The sequence below is a fragment of the Nerophis lumbriciformis genome, linkage group LG20 (assembly GCF_033978685.3).
Source record: "Nerophis lumbriciformis linkage group LG20, RoL_Nlum_v2.1, whole genome shotgun sequence".
NCBI lineage: Eukaryota > Metazoa > Chordata > Actinopteri > Syngnathiformes > Syngnathidae > Nerophis > Nerophis lumbriciformis.
In genome coordinates, this window is record NC_084567.2 from 5,697,933 (window position 1) to 5,715,989 (window position 18,057).

The following is an 18,057-nucleotide window of genomic DNA, read 5'->3' on the forward strand; positions in this document are numbered from 1 at the left end:
AGTATAGAGATGGTCCACAGTTCCACGACCAGGATGTCCACGCAATGCTGCAGAGTCTTGTCAACCAAGACATCCCCACAGCATCCAGAGCCTTAAGGAACTCCGGACGGATCTCATTTACCCCCGGGGCCTTGCCACCGAGGAGCTTTTTAACTACCTCAGCAACCTCAGCCCCAGAAATAGGAGAGCCCACCACAGATTCCCCATGCACTGCTTCCTCATAGGAAGACGTGTTCGTGGGATTGAGGAGGTATTCGAAGTATTCCCTCCACCGATCCACAACATCCGTAGTCGAGGTCAGCAGAACACCATCCTCACCATACACGGTGTTGACAGTGCACTGCTTCCCCTTCCTGAGGCGGCGGCTGGTGGTCCAGATCGCTTCGAAGCCGTCCGGAAGTCGTTTTCCATGGCTTCCCCGAACTCCTCCCATGTCCGAGTTTTTGCCTCCACGACCGCTGAAGCCGCACACCGCTTGGCCTGTCGGTACAAGTCCGCTGACTCCGGAGTCCTATGAGCCAAAAGAACCCGATAGGACTCTTTCTTCAGCTTGACAGCATCCCTCACCGCCGGTGTCCACCAACGGGTTCTAGGATTACCGCCACGACAGGTACCAACTACCTTGCGGCCACAGCTCCAATCATCCGCCTCGACAATAGAGGTGCGGAACATGATCCACTAGGACTCAATGTCCAGCACCTCCGTCGTGACATGTTCAAAGTTCTTCCGGAGGTGGGAATTGAAATTGTCTCTGACAGGAGACTCTGACAGACGTTCCCAGCAGACCCTCACAATGCGTTTGGGCCCGCCAGGTCTGTCCGGCATCCTCCCCCACCATCGCAGCCAACTCACCACCAGGTGGTGATCGGTAGAAAGCTCCGCCCCTCTCTTCACCCGAGTGTCCAAAACATGAGGCCGTAAATCCGATGACACAACTACAAAGTCGATCATGGAACTACGGCCTAGGGTGTCCTGGTGCCAAGTGCACATATGGACACCCTTATGTTTGAACATGGTGTTTGTTATGGACAATCTGTGACGGGCACAAAAGTCTAATAACAAAACACCACTCGGGTTCAGATCCGGACGGCCATTCTTCCCAATCACGCCTCTCCAGGTTTCACTGTTGTTGCCAACATGAACGTTGAAGTCCCCCAGTAGGACAAAGGAATCACCCGGGGGACCACTTTCCAGTACTCCCTCGAGTGTATCCAAAAAAAGCATTCGCCGTTTTCCGTAGTCTTCCCTCGACGCTACCTTTTTTATCACATCCATGGGAGCCCGCATTCTCGTTAACTCTCCTTCGACAAATGGACAAAGTTTTTCGGTAAGTAGAATCACAGCTGACCTGGACATTCGAATGTTCTCTTGTCGTTTGAGAAGTGTTGTATCCCAAATAGCTGCAATCGCTTTTTCTTAAGGTATTCATGTGTGAATTCCACAAGCGTCTGTACATGTAGAAGAAGGAGAAAGCTTTGACTGTAAGCAGAAACTTAGAGTCAAATAATAATTTTACAAGGTTAAAATATAAATTAAAATGCATTAAACACATTGGACTTGTCTCGTTGCACTCAAATAACAATTTACAATTTTCCATATTACATATAGTCTGCTATAATCAAGGATTAGATTAGAAAAGAACATAAAGTTTTACTGACATTATATTAAATTATTCATGATTTATGGTTGCCACTCCTGGTCTGTGCTTTAAGAAAAATACAATTATTAATTAAGTACTAAAAACAAAACTATGGATAAATGCACACAGATAAGCCATGTAGCAGGTAAAACACATTTATTAAAGACAAAACATTGTAGGAATTTGTTACAAAATGGAGTCATTTCACTTGCATTAGTTGACTGCTAATTAGGCAGTTTTAACTGCGCTAATATTTGGCATCAAGTTAACCAGCAGGGGAGCTGGTTAACTTATGAGAGTAGTATGTGTGTTTGTGAGAATGTCAACGTGTTGTCTGAGTGACGTCAGTGAGTGAGCGGGCGAGTAAGGAGAGGTAGTGGTAGCATGTGCAGGAGTGTTAATAGCATGGTGGATGTCCGGTTGAGCCCTGTGGAAATAATAAATAAAGTGACCAAGTTGTAACTAATCGACGGCCTCGTCCTTCCGACCAAAGAGTGGAGCTTAATGGACCCAGTCTTACCCCCGACAAAACATGGGCCCTGGAGTAAGTCACCGCCGCACAACGGCATTCAGATGAAAGAGCGGTACCGGTTCTTTTCAAAGGTGATATAGTACCGATTTCAATTGATTAGTACCACGATACTTTATTAGTATCAGTATACTGTACAACCCTACTACACACACATACAGTACATAGAAGAAAGTGTGTTTTCATTGTTTGTGTCTTGCAGACGTCCAGCAGCTGATCGGTAATCCAGAAGAAGTTACCCCTCAGTTAGGGGGGAGCTCCACTTTGAAGCAGGAGACTCCACAACCACCCTGCATCAAAAAGGAAGAGGAGGAACTCTGCATCACTCAGGAGGGAGAGTGTCTTCTAGGACGAGAGGAAGCTGATTACACCAAGTTTCCACAGAGTATTCTCTCTGTGAAGACTGAAGATGATGAAGAGAAACCACAAGTAGACAACCTCTTAGCGCCACTATCAGATAGTGAGGCTGAAGACGAGGTTGAAGTAACTTTGAGCAGCGATACAGACTGTGAAGGTGATATGAGGACTCACACTGACAACAAACACTCTGAATGCTCTACAAAGAAGAGAGGTAAAACATGTTTGAGCTGCTCAGTTTGCGCTGAAAGTTTTACTCTAAAGAGCAGTTTGACTCGACACATGAGAACACACACAGGTGAAAAACCATTCAGTTGTTCAGTTTGTGCCAAAAGCTTTTCTCAAAAATGTGGTTTGACTAAACACATGAGAACACACACAGGAGAAAAACCATTTAATTGTTCAGTTTGTGGCAAAAGCTTTTCTCAAAATATCAATCTGACTGTACACATGAGAACACACACAGGAAAAAAAACATGTACCGGTAATCGTTCAGTTTGTGGCAAAAGCTTTTCTCGAAATAGCATTTTGACTGAACACATGAGAACACACACAGGAGAAAAACCATATAAGTGTTCAGTGTGTGACAAAAGCTTTTGTGTTAAGACCAATTTGACTAAACACATGAGAACACACACAGGTGAAAAACCATTTAATTGTTCAGTTTGTGGCAAAAGCTTTTCTGAAAATAGCTATTTGACTAAACACATGAGAACACACACAGGTGAAAAACCATTTATTTGTTTAGTTTGCGGCATAAGCTTTTCTCAAAATAGCTATATGACTAAACACATGAGAACACACACAGGAGAAAAACCATGTACTTGTTCAGTTTGTGGCAAAGGCTTTTCTCAAAATAGCGATATGACTAAACACATGAGAACACACACAGGTGAAAAACCATATAATTGTTCAGTTTGTGGCAACAGCTTTTCTCAAAATAGCAATCTGACTCAACACATGAGAACACACACAGGAGAAAAATCATGTAATTGTTCAGTTTGTGGCAAAAGCTTTTCTGTTAAGAGTAATTTGACTGAACACATGAGAACACACACAGGTGTAAAACCATATAAGTGTTCAGTTTGTGGCAAAAGCTTTTCTGTTAAGTGCAAATTGACTCAACACATGAGAACACACACTGGAGAAAAACCATTAAGTTGTTCAGTGTGCTGTAAAAGGTTCCAACATAATGCAGACGCAGTAAAACACATGAGAACACACAAGGGAAAATAACCAATTAGTTGTTTAGTTTGTGGTATGTTGCTCATATGTGGCGACATCCACCCTACCCAGGACCTCCTCACTGCTTCTTTCACAAATATCTGAGGTATTCATACAAACTTGGATTATTTGAAGCATAATCTTATCTACTCATGACCCTGTGTCTTCTCTGTATCTGAAACCTTCCTGAACAGTAAGATAGATGATGCTTCAAGTGCTTGGTTACTCCTTCTTCAGTCCAGGGACCTGGGGCCTCATGTGTCAAGTTTGTACACGCTCAAAAACCTGCACTACACCCTTTTTCACTGCAAAATTGAGATGTATCAAAACTGACTAACGCATAAGTGATGCTGGGTAACTGTTTGCATAACAAATTGCCAACTTTTACTCTTCAGACTGATTGATGTGCAAATCAGAGACATATGAACAATTAACCCCCAACACCCACAACCCAACCCCCACCTCCCTCGACATGGTCCTGGTGGAGATCTACACTCTTAGTGCTTTTCTTCTTTATTCAGAGTAATGATTTGACTTTCTAAAGGTTTTGAACTACTAAGTGGGTTGAAAAATATGTATGTGTTTCTTGTAGTATTTAAAATGTAGAATTGTTTTTCTTCAATGTTTGCCCTTTTTCTGGTTTGAACAACAGCCATGGAAAAAGTCTGTGCACATGCTTGTATATATACATTTTTTATTTTCAAACAGTAGTTGTCCGTTTTTTGATGTTAGATACTTTTGCCAACCATTGTTTTAAAACAAGATTAAATTGCCTTTATTTTGAAAAACATCTGTTGTGGAGTAGGAATAGGAAGTGTCTGTATTCTAGCGCAAATGTACTTGACGCCAAGCAAAAAGACAAAGACCGCATGCTATGATTTTTTGGGAGAATTTTCAAATTCACGATCTTAAAGTCATATGATTCACAGCAAATATAGCAACAAATATCTCAATTGGTATTTTCCAAAGCCACGAAACGTGCATTGAGTTTGGAGCGATATCTGAAGTGAAGATTGAAGACGTGATAGAAGATGGACGACTACTGCTATGCTAAGATGGCGACGTCCGCTAAAAGAGAACATGAAAGAGAATCAACTTCCAGCAAATCACCGACGGAGATAAAGACGAAAGATGAAGGTGAGTGAGTTGAAGTTTTGTCATTTGAAAGCTATTTCAAGCCCTGAAAGTGTAAAAGTGCCGACCTTGTTGAAGAATGTAAAGAAAGAGCCGCCATGATTCAGAGGTGGGACCAAGTCATTGTTTTGCAAGTCACAAGTAAGTCTCAAGTCTTTGCCCTCAAGTCTCGAGCCAAGAATGGAAAGTCTCAAGTCAAGTCCCAAATCCTACATTTTGAGTTTCGAGTCCTTTCAAGTCCTTTTAACCACAGACTAGGGCTGGGCGATATGGCCTTTTTTTAATATTGCGATATTTTAATACCATATCACGATACACGATATATATGTGGATATTTTGCCTTAGCCTTGAATGAACACTTGATGCATATAATCACAGCAGTATGATGATTCTATGTGTCTACATTAAAACATTCTTCTTCATACTGCATTAATATATGCTACTTTTAAACTTTCATGCAGAGAAGGAAATCACAACTAAAAAAATCACTATTTTTTTCATACAGTGTTGATCTGGAAAGCAGCTAAAAGCAACGACGTGAGAAAGCATACTCGAATATCACGATAGTCATTTTCTATATCGCACAGAGACGAACCCGCGATATATCGCGCATATCGATATATCGCCCAGCCCTACCACAGACTAATATATTTACACAGATTGTGTATGCTTATCAAACGCTGTTTTTATTTATTAAAACAAGTGCATTTGAAATTGCAGGAAAAAAATAGTGCTGATATTGCACTTCATAATAGCACTATTAACCAGTTCCACTGTACTTATTTGCACAAAAGTGTTAACATTGTATTTCCATGGCATATTGCATTTTAACCAGTTCCATAGCGGTTTCTATTCTGTTCTCACCTTATCTCATTGATCTCATCTCATACTGTATGTGTGTTTATGTGTGCGTACACATGAAAAACATAACAAATACATGAACATGACAATGAACCGAGTTGGTACTTTTTAGATGTCAGGGCTCTATGCAATATGTACACATATTCTTAATATAGTATACATTTTAACTGACCTTTATTTGACTATGTTTGTCTTTTTGTAGGTGGCTAAAATCCGCGGTGCTGCTGACCGCCGTCTAACGTTACGTTGCTGTGTGTGATACATTGACTAACGTAACGTTACGTGTAGGTACCTCATGCAAGCCTGCTTAAAAAAAATCACTTGACAAAAAGTATGAATACGGTAGCGAACTGCAGTGGACGCAACAGATTGCCGTGTTTGCAATGAAGTTATAACCATAGACATCTTATAAGTAGACGCAGCATTGGCTGCTGTGACGCGAGCAATTTGGCCGCCATCTTGAAGTGGTGATGAGGAGCCGGCGAGCAGCCTAAACTGACAGTTGACAGGTAGAAAACAAAGATGCCGGCCGGGCTGGTGTTCAGCGTTTTCCTGCTCAAATGAGCGGACTGTTGAAAATAGGAATCGGGGGACTACTTTTCGTAAGTAAGATTTGACATTAACGTACTATTGGTTTGTTTTGTGAAAAGAATATTAGCACAGAGTTGAGAAGGAGCAAAGATCTTCAATATTTGTATGTGAAAATCACAAAGAAATCTTCTGGGGGGCGGATAACCTCCCTACATACCATACCAACTTTATTTATAAAGCCATTTAAAAACAAGCACAGTTGAAAAACAAAGGGCTGTACACCACAAATAAATAGAGGCAAAGGACAGACTAAAAAAATAACATTTAAAACAGAAATAAAAATACACATTTAAAAAGCAAATATAAATTACCCTAAGAACAGTTTGTTAGATAAAAAACAGTTTAAAAAAACAGGGGTTTGGTTTACAAACTTTCAGCCCCACCTAAAACAAAATTCACCAGCCGCCACTGATTATGATGCATTCTCATTTTAGGCAAAGTATAAGGCAATAATTTCTTAACAGTATAATTGTAACCAGGAATAAGTCTTCAAGTAACAATAATCAAATACTAACATTGTTGGGTAAACCAGAATTTGGTTTTATTCTGAATCCAGTGAAACAGATTGGTGGTTTTAGCTGATATAAAGACTTTAAGGTGTTTATATATGTTTATGTTGAAGTATTTGGCAGACGCTTTTATCCAAAGCAACTTACACAATCACTATAAACATGATCATTTAAGGAAAGAAAGTAATAGAAAATATAAATTCAAAGTGTCAAGACAGAATAAACTCTCTGCTGCTGCAGCAACAGAGATACAGTCTATAAGATGTATAGATATCTAATGTATTCATACATTGTTTGTGTAGGATTTACGCATGTATATATAACCTAATCATATTGTTTCTTCAATTTAAAAATAGCTGACCATTTTTTTCCCCCTTCTCTGGGATTATATTCCCAGTTTTGATCTCGGATGTCTGGTCACTTATAGCATATAAGATTATTCTATTACTGTTAAGCAAACTTTGAATAATAAAAACATGTGTCCTTTATCATAGCTAAACGTATGACAAAAAGGGGGGTGAAAATCAGTGGTATTCAGTGAGGTAAAATGAATTAAATGCGCTGACAGTTCATTGCTCCTGCCAAATGAATTGCTCTGAGTGGAGCGGATCACCACTCCAAGATGGCGGCCACGCGTCTCGTCTGCGCCAGTAGGCAGTAGCGCTCTATGCTGCGTCTACTTATAAGATGTCTATGGTTATAACGTTAGCAGTGAGTTTGCAGCCTCACTGATTTAACTACACAGCAAATAAAAGTCACGTTACTTAGCCAATAAACGTTATTTTGCATTCAAAACTTACCCTTCTTTGTGCAACTTCAAATGTCGAACGAAGTTGGAAGTTGTTGCGTCTCCGTATGTAATATTCAAACTGCGTGATTTGCATATGGCAATTCGTTTTTTGTTGACCAAGTCGTAGTTTTTATACCCGAACAAAACCAACTTTGGCATAATTGTTTCTCACCGCCGCGTTGTTTGACAACTCTTGGTCATTAGTTCTCCTGCAATTCGATTGGATGAATGCTGCGTGATGAAAACAACGTAGATCTAATTTGATTGGCTGTTGTACTGAGAGCACACCAGCTGACAGGAACAACACGCTGAGAGACACAGACGAAGAAAATGAAAGATACGGAGCGCTCCCAAATAACTTTTTAAGCTTTGGGTTTTGGGGAAAGTAGCAAGTCAAAAGGCTCAAGTCCAAGTGAAGTCACAAGTCATTGATGTTAAAGTCCAAGTCGAGTTGCAAGTCTCTTTACATTTTGTCAAGTCGAGTCTAAAGTCATCAAATTCATGACTCGAGTCTGACTCGAGTCCAAGTCATGTGACTCGAGTCCACACCTCTGGTATTTAAAATGTATGATTTTTTTCTTCAATGTTTGCCCTTTTTCTGGTTTGAACAACAGCCATGGAAAAAGTCTGTGCACGTGCTTGTATATATATTTTTTTTATTTTCAAAGAGTTGTTGTCCATTATTTAGTGTTAGATACTTTTGCCAACCATTGTTTTAAAACAAGATTACATTTACTTTATTTTGAAAAACATCTGTTGTGAAGGAGGAAACGGAAGTGACGGGCTTCTAACGCATGCGCAAATGTACTTGAAGCCAAACAAAAAGACGAAGACCGCCTGCTATGGTTGTTCGGAGAATTTTCTAATTCACGATCTTAAAGTCATATGATTCACAGCAAATATAGCAACAAATATCTCAATTGGTATTTTCCAAAGCCACGAAACGTGCATTGAGTTTGGAGCGATATGTGAAGTGAAGATTGAAGACGTGATAGAAGATGGACGACTACTGCTATGCTAAGATGGCGACGTCCGCTAAAAGAGAACATGAAAGAGAATCAACTTCCAGCAAATCACCAACGGAGATAAAGACGAAAGATGAAGGTGAGTGAGTTGAAGTTTTGTCATTTGAAAACTATTTCAAGCCCTTAAAGTCTAAATGAGCCGACCTTGTTGAAGAATGTAAAGAAAGAGCCGCCATGATTGTTAGCTTGAAGAAGGCAGTGGAGTTCACATCAGAGGAGATGAAAGAATGCAAAAGTCACATTTAGAAACTAAAAGCAAAACAACAACTCTGTTAGGCTCGTTTGGTGTGTGTAAGGAAGGGATAGTAGTTCTTTTAGAGTTAGGACACGTTGACAGATTCCGGCCAGAGAATCCTTTAATCATCTTTATTGCTGAAAGGTAGATGTGAATGTGTGTGTGTGTGTGTGTGTGTGTGTGTGTGTGTGTGTGTGTGTGTGTGTGTGTGTGTGTGTGTGTGTCTGTGTGTGTGTGTGGTCTAAACAAATAGAGAAAAGAGGAAAAATTACAATCCAATTATATACTCATTAATATGCAGCAATATACATGTATATGCATACATAATATAATATAATATAATATAAAGGTGTGCATGACAACAACATATATACTGCATTTAACTATGCATGAACTTCAAACAAGTTTCTAAGCTTCAGAGCCATAAATGGCGATTATGTGGTCTCTGTCGCCATCTAAAGGCCAAACTCCTAAATAAACTACTCGTGAATGTAAACGCCGTCAACGAGACTAATTATCTCTCAATTGACCCAAACACAACTGAACTTAGCATACGATGCACCAAACATTTGCAGAAGTAGCAAGGCACGACATTCAGTTCAAATGCTGTAACAGTATGTGACAAAACTTACATTTAGTCGTCAACGCACACAAGGCTGGCTGCCACCATTGATTGAAACCGGCTATTCTGACAAAGACGTGCTTTAAAGGGGAAATGACGTCACAGATTGACCTATCAACTTAAAGACACAGGAACATTACAAAACTGGTTAAAGACACACAATAGGCTTTCGTTTGGTGTGTTTTTATTTTCATCATGTCGTGGTCTTGAGGTGAGGTGAGTATTTAGTCACATTTAACAAAGTCTCTGTACAGTTTGTCGTGTCGTCAAGTAACAGAAAAGAATGGACGTGTTCAAGGCGCGAGCAACGACTCGTTAGCAGCGTGTTTTGAAGACTAGCCTACAGTTGTTTGGTCGCTGTCTGAATTTTTTAATTTAAACAGAAGAGTTTCTCTTTCCTATGTTTGGCAAATGCCACTAATAAAAAAGTTAGCGAGCATTACTAAACTAAGTTGTTCCTCGAGTCCATCAAGTTATTGGATGGATTTTTGAGTGGACATAACAGCCACTATCTCTAAGGCCCCTTCTACACTAAGCAAGCTAAGGTTATCCAGGATAAATCCCACCTAACCTTATCCTTGTCCACACACACACAATGCCACCGTTAAGACCCCCTCCCACTCCGTCTGCCGGCGCAACACGACCTAATACGCATGCGCGGAAAATGCGCCCTCATAGCCATCTCCAGTGTTGCTTTGTGTGCAAGTTCTTAAATGTAACTTATCTGAACAATATCCAGTGTTGTGGTATTTCAATTAACTGGAATTCAGTGTGCTGTGGGGCCTTATTGTAGTGAATCACACCCGAGCCATCTTCTATCCATCATCTTCCGCTGATCCGAGGTCGGGTCGCGGGGGCAGCAGCATAAGCAGGAAAGGCCAGACTTCCCTCTCCCCAGCCACTTCGACCAGCTCTTCCCGGGGATCCCGAGGTGTTCCCAGGCCAGCCGGGTGACATCGTCTTCCCAACGTGTCCTGGGTTTTCCCCCTGGCCTCTTACCGGTTGGACATGCCCTACACACCTCCCTAGGGAGGCGTTCAGGTGGCATCCTGACCAGATGCCTGAACCACCTCATCTGGTTCCTCTCCATGTGGTGGAGCAGAAGCTTTACTTTGAGCTCCCCCCGGATGGCAGAGCTTCTCACCCTATCTCTAAGGGAGAGCCCCGCCACCCGGCGGAGGAAACTCATTTTGGCCGCTTGTACCCGTGATCTTGTTCTTTCGGTTTTAACCCAAAGCTCATGACCATAGGTGAGGATGGGAACGTAGATCGACCGGTAAATTGAGAGTTTTGCCTTCCAACTCAGCTCCTTCACCACAACGGATCGATACAGCGTCTGCATTACTGAAGACGCCGCACCGATCCGCCTGTCGATCTCACGATCCACTCTTCCCTCATTCGTGAACAAGACTCCGAGGTACTTGAACTCCTCCACTTGGGGCATGGTCTCCTCCCCAACCCGGAGATGGCACTCCACCCTTTTCCGGGCAACAACCATGGACTCGGACTTGGAGGTGCTGATTCTCATCCCAGTCGCTTCACACTCGGCTGCAAACCGATCCAGTGAGAGCTGAAGATGCTGGCCAGATGAAGCCATCAGGACCACATCATCTGCAAAAAGCAGAGACCTAATCCTGCAGCCACCAAACCGGATCCCCTCAATGCCTTGACTGCGCCTAGTAGAGATGCGCGGTTTGCGGACACAACCGCGGAGTCCGCGGATAATCCGCGGGTCGGGCGGTTGAAATTTAAAAAAATTAGATTTTAAATAGATTCAGGCGGGTGGCGTTTAAACCAATTCGGAAATATATATACATAGTTAAATGTTGTTATTCACATACGAAAAACGAGCAGCACTCTTTGAAACAGGCAATTATTTATCAGCAGGCACTGCACTGCAGCACAACACAACAGAAGATGAAAAAAAAAAAGATTGCAACGCCGGCAGCAAACGTGGTACGTGACAAACTAAAAAAGGGAAACCTAAAGACCAGGAGAAAAAAAGGCCAGAAAAGTTCAGCGTGGACTCGTTTTTATGAGGTTGTAAATCAGGATGATAGTAATGCTGGCTACGTGATTTGCAAGAGCTACGACGCTGTTTATGTCTACGACAGTCACAAAACCGGGACATCTAACATGGTGCATCACATTTGTGCAAAATCATGATAAAGTGCAGTCTGATGGGTTTGATTTCCCCCCTTCAGCTATTTGCCTTGGCCAATAAGTTGCAGGTAATTTATTATTATTATTTATTTAATTTATTTTTGTTTAAATAGGGATGACATACATATGTTATTGTATAATTTAAGTTTGTGCGCGTGATTGACAGCCTAAGGCTTATGAGGCACAGTTTTTTTTAATTTTTTTATTTCAACTTAAAAACGTATGAGCCTATGCCTACAACATAGGCTATGTGTTTATCTTTATTTTCCTGCCTGTCGTTGACAATGGAGATTGTCTGATATTTTGTCATGGCTGCAGATCAATCAATAAAGGTTCATCTTTGTCGCGAAATTGTTCACTGTTTCACTGTGCACCCCGCCCTCGTCCCTATTTGAGCATTATAACGTTAACAAGTTAATATTCATTGAAATAAATTCAGAATTTTTTTTTTACCTAATGAAAATATAGGCCTAGTCTTTCTAAAGCATTTTTTTAACTTCTTAAAAGCCTCGTTCTGCTTGCTGCAACTGCGCACACAAAGTGTGAGGAACGCACTCCTGATCTGAGGGCATTGGCAACAATAGTCAACACTTTCTTAATGGAAATGACAATAATATTATAATAATGATAAATAATATTATCACGCATTAATATCTCTTAGCCACTAATGCGTGGCCAAGAGATATTAATTTGTGTGTGATGATACCGGGTAGAAGGAGACGGCACTGAGACAGGGAGAGCGTTTAGCCTGGGGCGTATTTATTCAAAAGGGAATTATATATATCTCTATATAAATATATATATAATAATAATCCTCCTGTCCTGTCCTCCTGTCCAGCTCCTCCCGGGATCCCCCGGGAGGAGCTGGACGAAGTGGCTGGGGAGAGGGAAGTCTGGGCTTCCCTGCTTAAGCTGCTGCCCCCGCGACCCGACCTCGGATAAGCGGAAGAAGATGGATGGATGGATGGATATAATAATAATAATAATATATATATATATATTTATATATGTATAATTCATACAATATATTATCCAATATATTATATGATATTATACTATATATTATATTATACTATATTATATTATATATATATCAATATATATATATATCAATATATGTATATATATATATATATATATTAGATGTGTATGCAACCAAACAGGAAATGGGTGTCAGACTATGTGTGGAATTTAACTGGAGGGTTTTACCGTAAGTGTTGGAGGTGCGTGTTGAGAGGAGCGGTGCTGTCAAGACAAGGGCGAGGCAGGCAGGGTTTGTCCAGGGGCGGAAGCGTGGTCGGGAGACAGGAGGAGGATCTCTGGTGGCGGTTGTTTAAGTAGTCGTCCTTCTCATCAGTGCCGGGTGTGTTGATTGAAGATGGAACGCAGCTGCCTGCCGCAGTTTGAGTGACGCGCGCACGAGCGCGCTTGGAGGTGCGCTCAGCGCGGCTCCCAGATGATTGCGCACTGGTGTGCGTCTGGGCCGTGACAGCGTGGCACGCATTGAATGTCTCTGCTGCATTGGATCAGTCTCCTTTCTTTAACAGGCAAAAGCTTTATAACCTCACTAATGCCTTGCATCGTCTATATTAGATATATGACAACGGGTGGGTGCGGGCGGGTGTGGCTTTGATAAAATGTTGGTTCGGGTGGATGGCGGATGGGTGACGACTTTCTAGCGCCTAGTAATTCTGTCCATAAAAGTTATGAACAGAATGGGTGACAAAGGGCAGCCTTGGCGGAGTCCAACCCTCACTGGAAACGTGTCCGACTTACTGCCGGCAATGCAGACCAAGTTCTGACACTGATCGCACAGGGAGCGGACCGCCACAATCAGACAGTCCGATACCCCGTACTCTCTGAGTACTCCCTACAGGATTTCCCGAGGGACACGGTCGAATGCCTTCTCCAAGTCCACAAAGCACATGTAGACTGGTTGGGCAAACTCCCATGCACCCTCAAGGACCCTGCCGAAAGTATAGAGATGGTCCACAGTTCCACGACCAGGATGTCCACGCAATGCTGCAGAGTCTTGTCAACCAAGACATCCCCACAGCATCCAGAGCCTTAAGGAACTCCGGACGGATCTCATTTACCCCCGGGCCTTGCCACCGAGGAGGTTTTTAACTACCTCAGCAACCTCAGCCCCAGAAATAGGAGAGCCCACCACAGATTCCCCATGCACTGCTTCCTCATAGGAAGACGTGTTGGTGGGATTGAGGAGGTATTCGAAGTATTCCCTCCACCGATCCACAACATCCGTAGTCGAGGTCAGCAGAACACCATCCTCACCATACACGGTGTTGACAGTGCACTGCTTCCCCTTCCTGAGGCGGCGGCTGGTGGTCCAGATCGCTTCGAAGCCGTCCGGAAGTCGTTTTCCATGGCTTCCCCGAACTCCTCCCATGTCCGAGTTTTTGCCTCCACGACCGCTGAAGCCGCACACCGCTTGGCCTGTCGGTACAAGTCCGCTGACTCCGGAGTCCTATGAGCCAAAAGAACCCGATAGGACTCCTTCTTCAGCTTGACGGCATCCCTCACCGCCGGTGTCCACCAACGGGTTCTAGGATTACCGCCACGACAGGTACCAATTACCTTGCGGCCACAGCTCCAATCAGCCGCCTCGACAATAGAGGTGCGGAACATGATCCACTAGGACTCAATGTCCAGCACCTCCGTCGTGACATGTTCAAAGTTCTTCCGGAGGTGGGAATTGAAATTGTCTCTGACAGGAGACTCTGCCAGACGTTCCCAGCAGACCCTCACAATGTGTCTGGGCCCGCCAGGTCTGTCCGGCATCCTCCCCCACCATCGCAGCCAACTCACCACCAGGTGGTGATCGGTAGAAAGCTCCGCCCCTCTCTTCACCCGAGTGTCCAAAACATGAGGCCGTAAATCCGATGACACAACTACAAAGTCGATCATGGAACTACGGCCTAGGGTGTCCTGGTGCCAAGTGCACATATGGACACCCTTATGTTTGAACATGGTGTTTGTTATGGACAATCTGTGACGGGCACAAAAGTCTAATAACAAAACACCACTCGGGTTCAGATCCGGACGGCCATTCTTCCCAATCACGCCTCTCCAGGTTTCACTGTTGTTGCCAACATGAACGTTGAAGTCCCCCAGTAGGACAAAGGAATCACCCGGGGGACCACTTTCCAGTACTCCCTCGAGTGTATCCAAAAAAAGCATTCGCCGTTTTCCGTAGTCTTCCCTCGACGCTACCTTTTTTATCACATCCATGGGAGCCCGCATTCTCGTTAACTCTCCTTCGACAAATGGACAAAGTTTTTCGGTAAGTAGAATCACAGCTGACCTGGACATTCGAATGTTCTCTTGTCGTTTGAGAAGTGTTGTATCCCAAATAGCTGCAATCGCTTTTTCTTAAGGTATCCATGTGTGAATTCCACAAGCGTCTGTACATGTAGAAGAAGGAGAAAGCTTTGACTGTAAGCAGAAACTTAGAGTCAAAGAATAATTTTACAAGGTTAAAATATAAATTAAAATGCATTAAACACATTGGACTTGTCTCGTTGCACTCAAATAACAATTTACAATTTTCCATATTACATATAGTCTGCTATAATCAAGGATTAGATTAGAATAGAACATAAAGTTTTACTGACATTATATTAAATTATTCATGATTTATGGTTGCCACTCCTGGTCTGTGCTTTAAGAAAAATACAATTATCAGTGAGTGAGCGGGCGAGTAAGGAGAGGTAGTGGTAGCATGTGCAGGAGTGTTAATAGCATGGTGGATGTCCGGTTGTGCCCTGTGGAAATAATAAATAAAGTGACCAAGTTGTAACTAATCGACGGCCTCGTCCTTCCGACCAAAGAGTGGAGCTTAATGGACCCAGTCTTACCCCCGACAAAACATGGGCCCTGGAGTAAGTCACCGCCGCACAACGGCATTCAGATGAAAGAACGGTACCGGTTCTTTTCAAAGGTGGTATAGTACCGATTTCAATTGATTAGTACCACGATACTTTATTAGTATCAGTATACTGTACAACCCTACTACACACACATACAGTACATAGAAGAAAGTGTGTTTTTGTTGTTTGTGTCTTGCAGACGTCCAGCAGCTGATCGGTAATCCAGAAGAAGTTACCCCTCAGTTAGGGGGGAGCTCCACTTTGAAGCAGGAGACTCCACAACCACCCTGCATCAAAAAGGAAGAGGAGGAACTCTGCATCACTCAGGAGGGAGAGTGTCTTCTAGGACGAGAGGAAGCTGATTACACCAAGTTTCCACTGAGTATTCTCTCTGTGAAGACTGAAGATGATGAAGAGAAACCACAAGTAGACAACCTCTTAGCTCCACTATCAGACAGTGAGGCTGAAGATGATGAAGAGAAACCACAAGTAGACAACATCTTAGCTCCACTATCAGATAGTGAGGCTGAAGACGAGGTTGAAGAACCTTTGAGCAGCGATAAAGACTGTGAAGGTGATACGTGGACTCATACTGACAACAAACACTCTGAATGCTCTACAAAGAAGAGAGGTGAAACATGTTTGAGCTGCTCAGTTTGTGCTAAAAGTTTTACTAAAAAGAGCCGTTTGACTCGACACATGAGAACACACACAGGAGAAAAAACATTTATTTGTTCAGTTTGTGGCAAAAGCTTTTCTCAAAATAGATATTTGACTCGACACATGAGAACACACACAGGTGAAAAACCATTTAGTTGTTCAGTTTGTGGCAACAGCTTTTCTCAAAATAGCAATCTGACTCAACACATGAGAACACACACAGGAGAAAAAACATGTACTTGTTCAGTTTGTGGCAAAGGCTATTATGAAAAAAGCTATTTGACTAAACACATGAGAACACACACAGGGGAAAAACCATTTAGTTGTTCAGTTTGTGGCAACAGCTTTTCTCAAAATAGCCATTTGACTCAACACATGAGAACACACACAGGTGAAAAACCATTTAATTGTTCAATTTGTGGTGAAAACTTTTCTTATAAGAACCGTTTGACTGAACACATGAGAACACACACAGGAGAAAAAACATGTACTTGTTCAGTTTGTGGCAAAGGCTTTTCTCAAAATAGCTATTTGACTAAACACATGAGAACACACACAGGTGAAAAACCATTTAGTTGTTCAGTTTGTGGCAACAGCTTTTCTCAAAATAGCCATTTGACTCAACACATGAGAACACACACAGGTGAAAAACCATTTAATTGTTCAATTTGTGGTGAAAACTTTTCTATTAAGAACCGTTTGACTGAACACATGAGAACACACACATGTGAAAAACCATTTAGTTGTTCAGTGTGCTGTAAAAGGTTCCAACATAAAGCAGTCGCAGTAAAACACATAAGAACACACAAGAGAAAATAACCAATTAGCTGTTTAGTTTGTGGTATGTTGCTCATATGTGGCGACATCCACCCTACCCAGGACCTCCTCACTGCTTCTTTCACAAATATCTGAGGTATTCATACAAACTTGGATTATTTGGAGCATAATCTTATCCACTCATGATCCCATGTCTTCTCTGTGTCTGAAACCTTCCTGAACAGTAAGATAGATGATGCTTCAAGTGCTTGGTTACTCCTTCTTCAGTCCAGGGACCTGGGGCCTCATGTGTCAAGTTTGTGCACGCTCAAAAACCTGCACTACACCCTTTTTCACTGCAAAATTGAGATGTATCAAAACTGACATAATTAAAATGCAGCATGAGACACTGCACACTGATATAGTTCTGTGAAAATGATTGTCTTCTGTGCAAATGTAAAGAAAGTGAACAGTGTGTGATTTACTGCAATACTGTCAGTCTTTGAACTTTTTATTTATGCTTTGTTGAAATTGTTCACACATTGCACAGCTTTTATTTTTCTATCAATACACATTATGTCTAGAAGACAGGAAGTAACTCAACACTCTTGAATAGTTTCTACCTCAGTGTGTATGGTTTGTTGAGTTAGCACAGGATTAATATGTGGAAATGACAAATGAGGTAGTTGATACATAGAATAGTTTTTCTCTATGCTTTATTTTGTTTTTTTGTTCAAACCTAGATGGGTTCTGACTTAAAGTTTAATAGTAACACTGAGATTAAGTCTAAGTTCATTGTGTTCTTCAAGGTGTTTTTGAAAAGGTGCCATTTTTTCCCCTCAAAATATTTTACTAACTTGGAGTATTTGTCAAGATGATTATTTGTGATAAGTACATTTTTAGGATGTGCTTGTTCTATGGCCAAAGTAAAAAATAAAGAAAATACTCTGAAGTTGTCATAGTCGTATTTTTAAGTTATCATGCCATGATTTTACCCGTCCCGCCCACGTGGAAATAGATTTTCCTCCATGTGGCCCCTGAGCTAAAATGAGTTTGACACCCCTGCTGTAATGTG

At 42.1% G+C, this 18,057-nt stretch overlaps 3 protein-coding genes across 3 annotated transcripts in view; all 3 read left to right on the top strand.

Annotated features, from left to right (window-relative positions):
- The window catches only part of LOC140679663 (uncharacterized), an 82,095-nt gene extending 77,619 nt beyond the window's left edge, over positions 1-4,476 (top strand). The window contains exon 3 of the mRNA XM_072915516.1: positions 2,646-4,476. Within this exon, the coding sequence (XP_072771617.1) occupies positions 2,646-3,761 (1,116 nt within the window). The 3' untranslated portion in view covers positions 3,762-4,476. The remainder of the gene's footprint in view (positions 1-2,645) is intronic.
- Positions 4,477-4,671: 195 nt separating this feature from the next.
- LOC133619290 (uncharacterized) lies at positions 4,672-17,045 on the top strand. The gene is made up of 2 exons (XM_072915517.1): positions 4,672-4,886; positions 15,766-17,045. The coding sequence occupies exons 1-2, from the start codon at positions 4,781-4,783 to the stop codon at positions 17,043-17,045; spliced, it is 1,386 nt and encodes a 461-aa protein (XP_072771618.1). The 5' UTR covers positions 4,672-4,780.
- LOC133619325 (uncharacterized) overlaps positions 9,635-18,057 on the top strand; it is a 73,741-nt gene continuing 65,318 nt past the window's right edge. The window contains exon 1 of the mRNA XM_072915449.1: positions 9,635-9,732. The gene's annotated coding sequence lies outside the window, so the exon portion shown is untranslated. The remainder of the gene's footprint in view (positions 9,733-18,057) is intronic.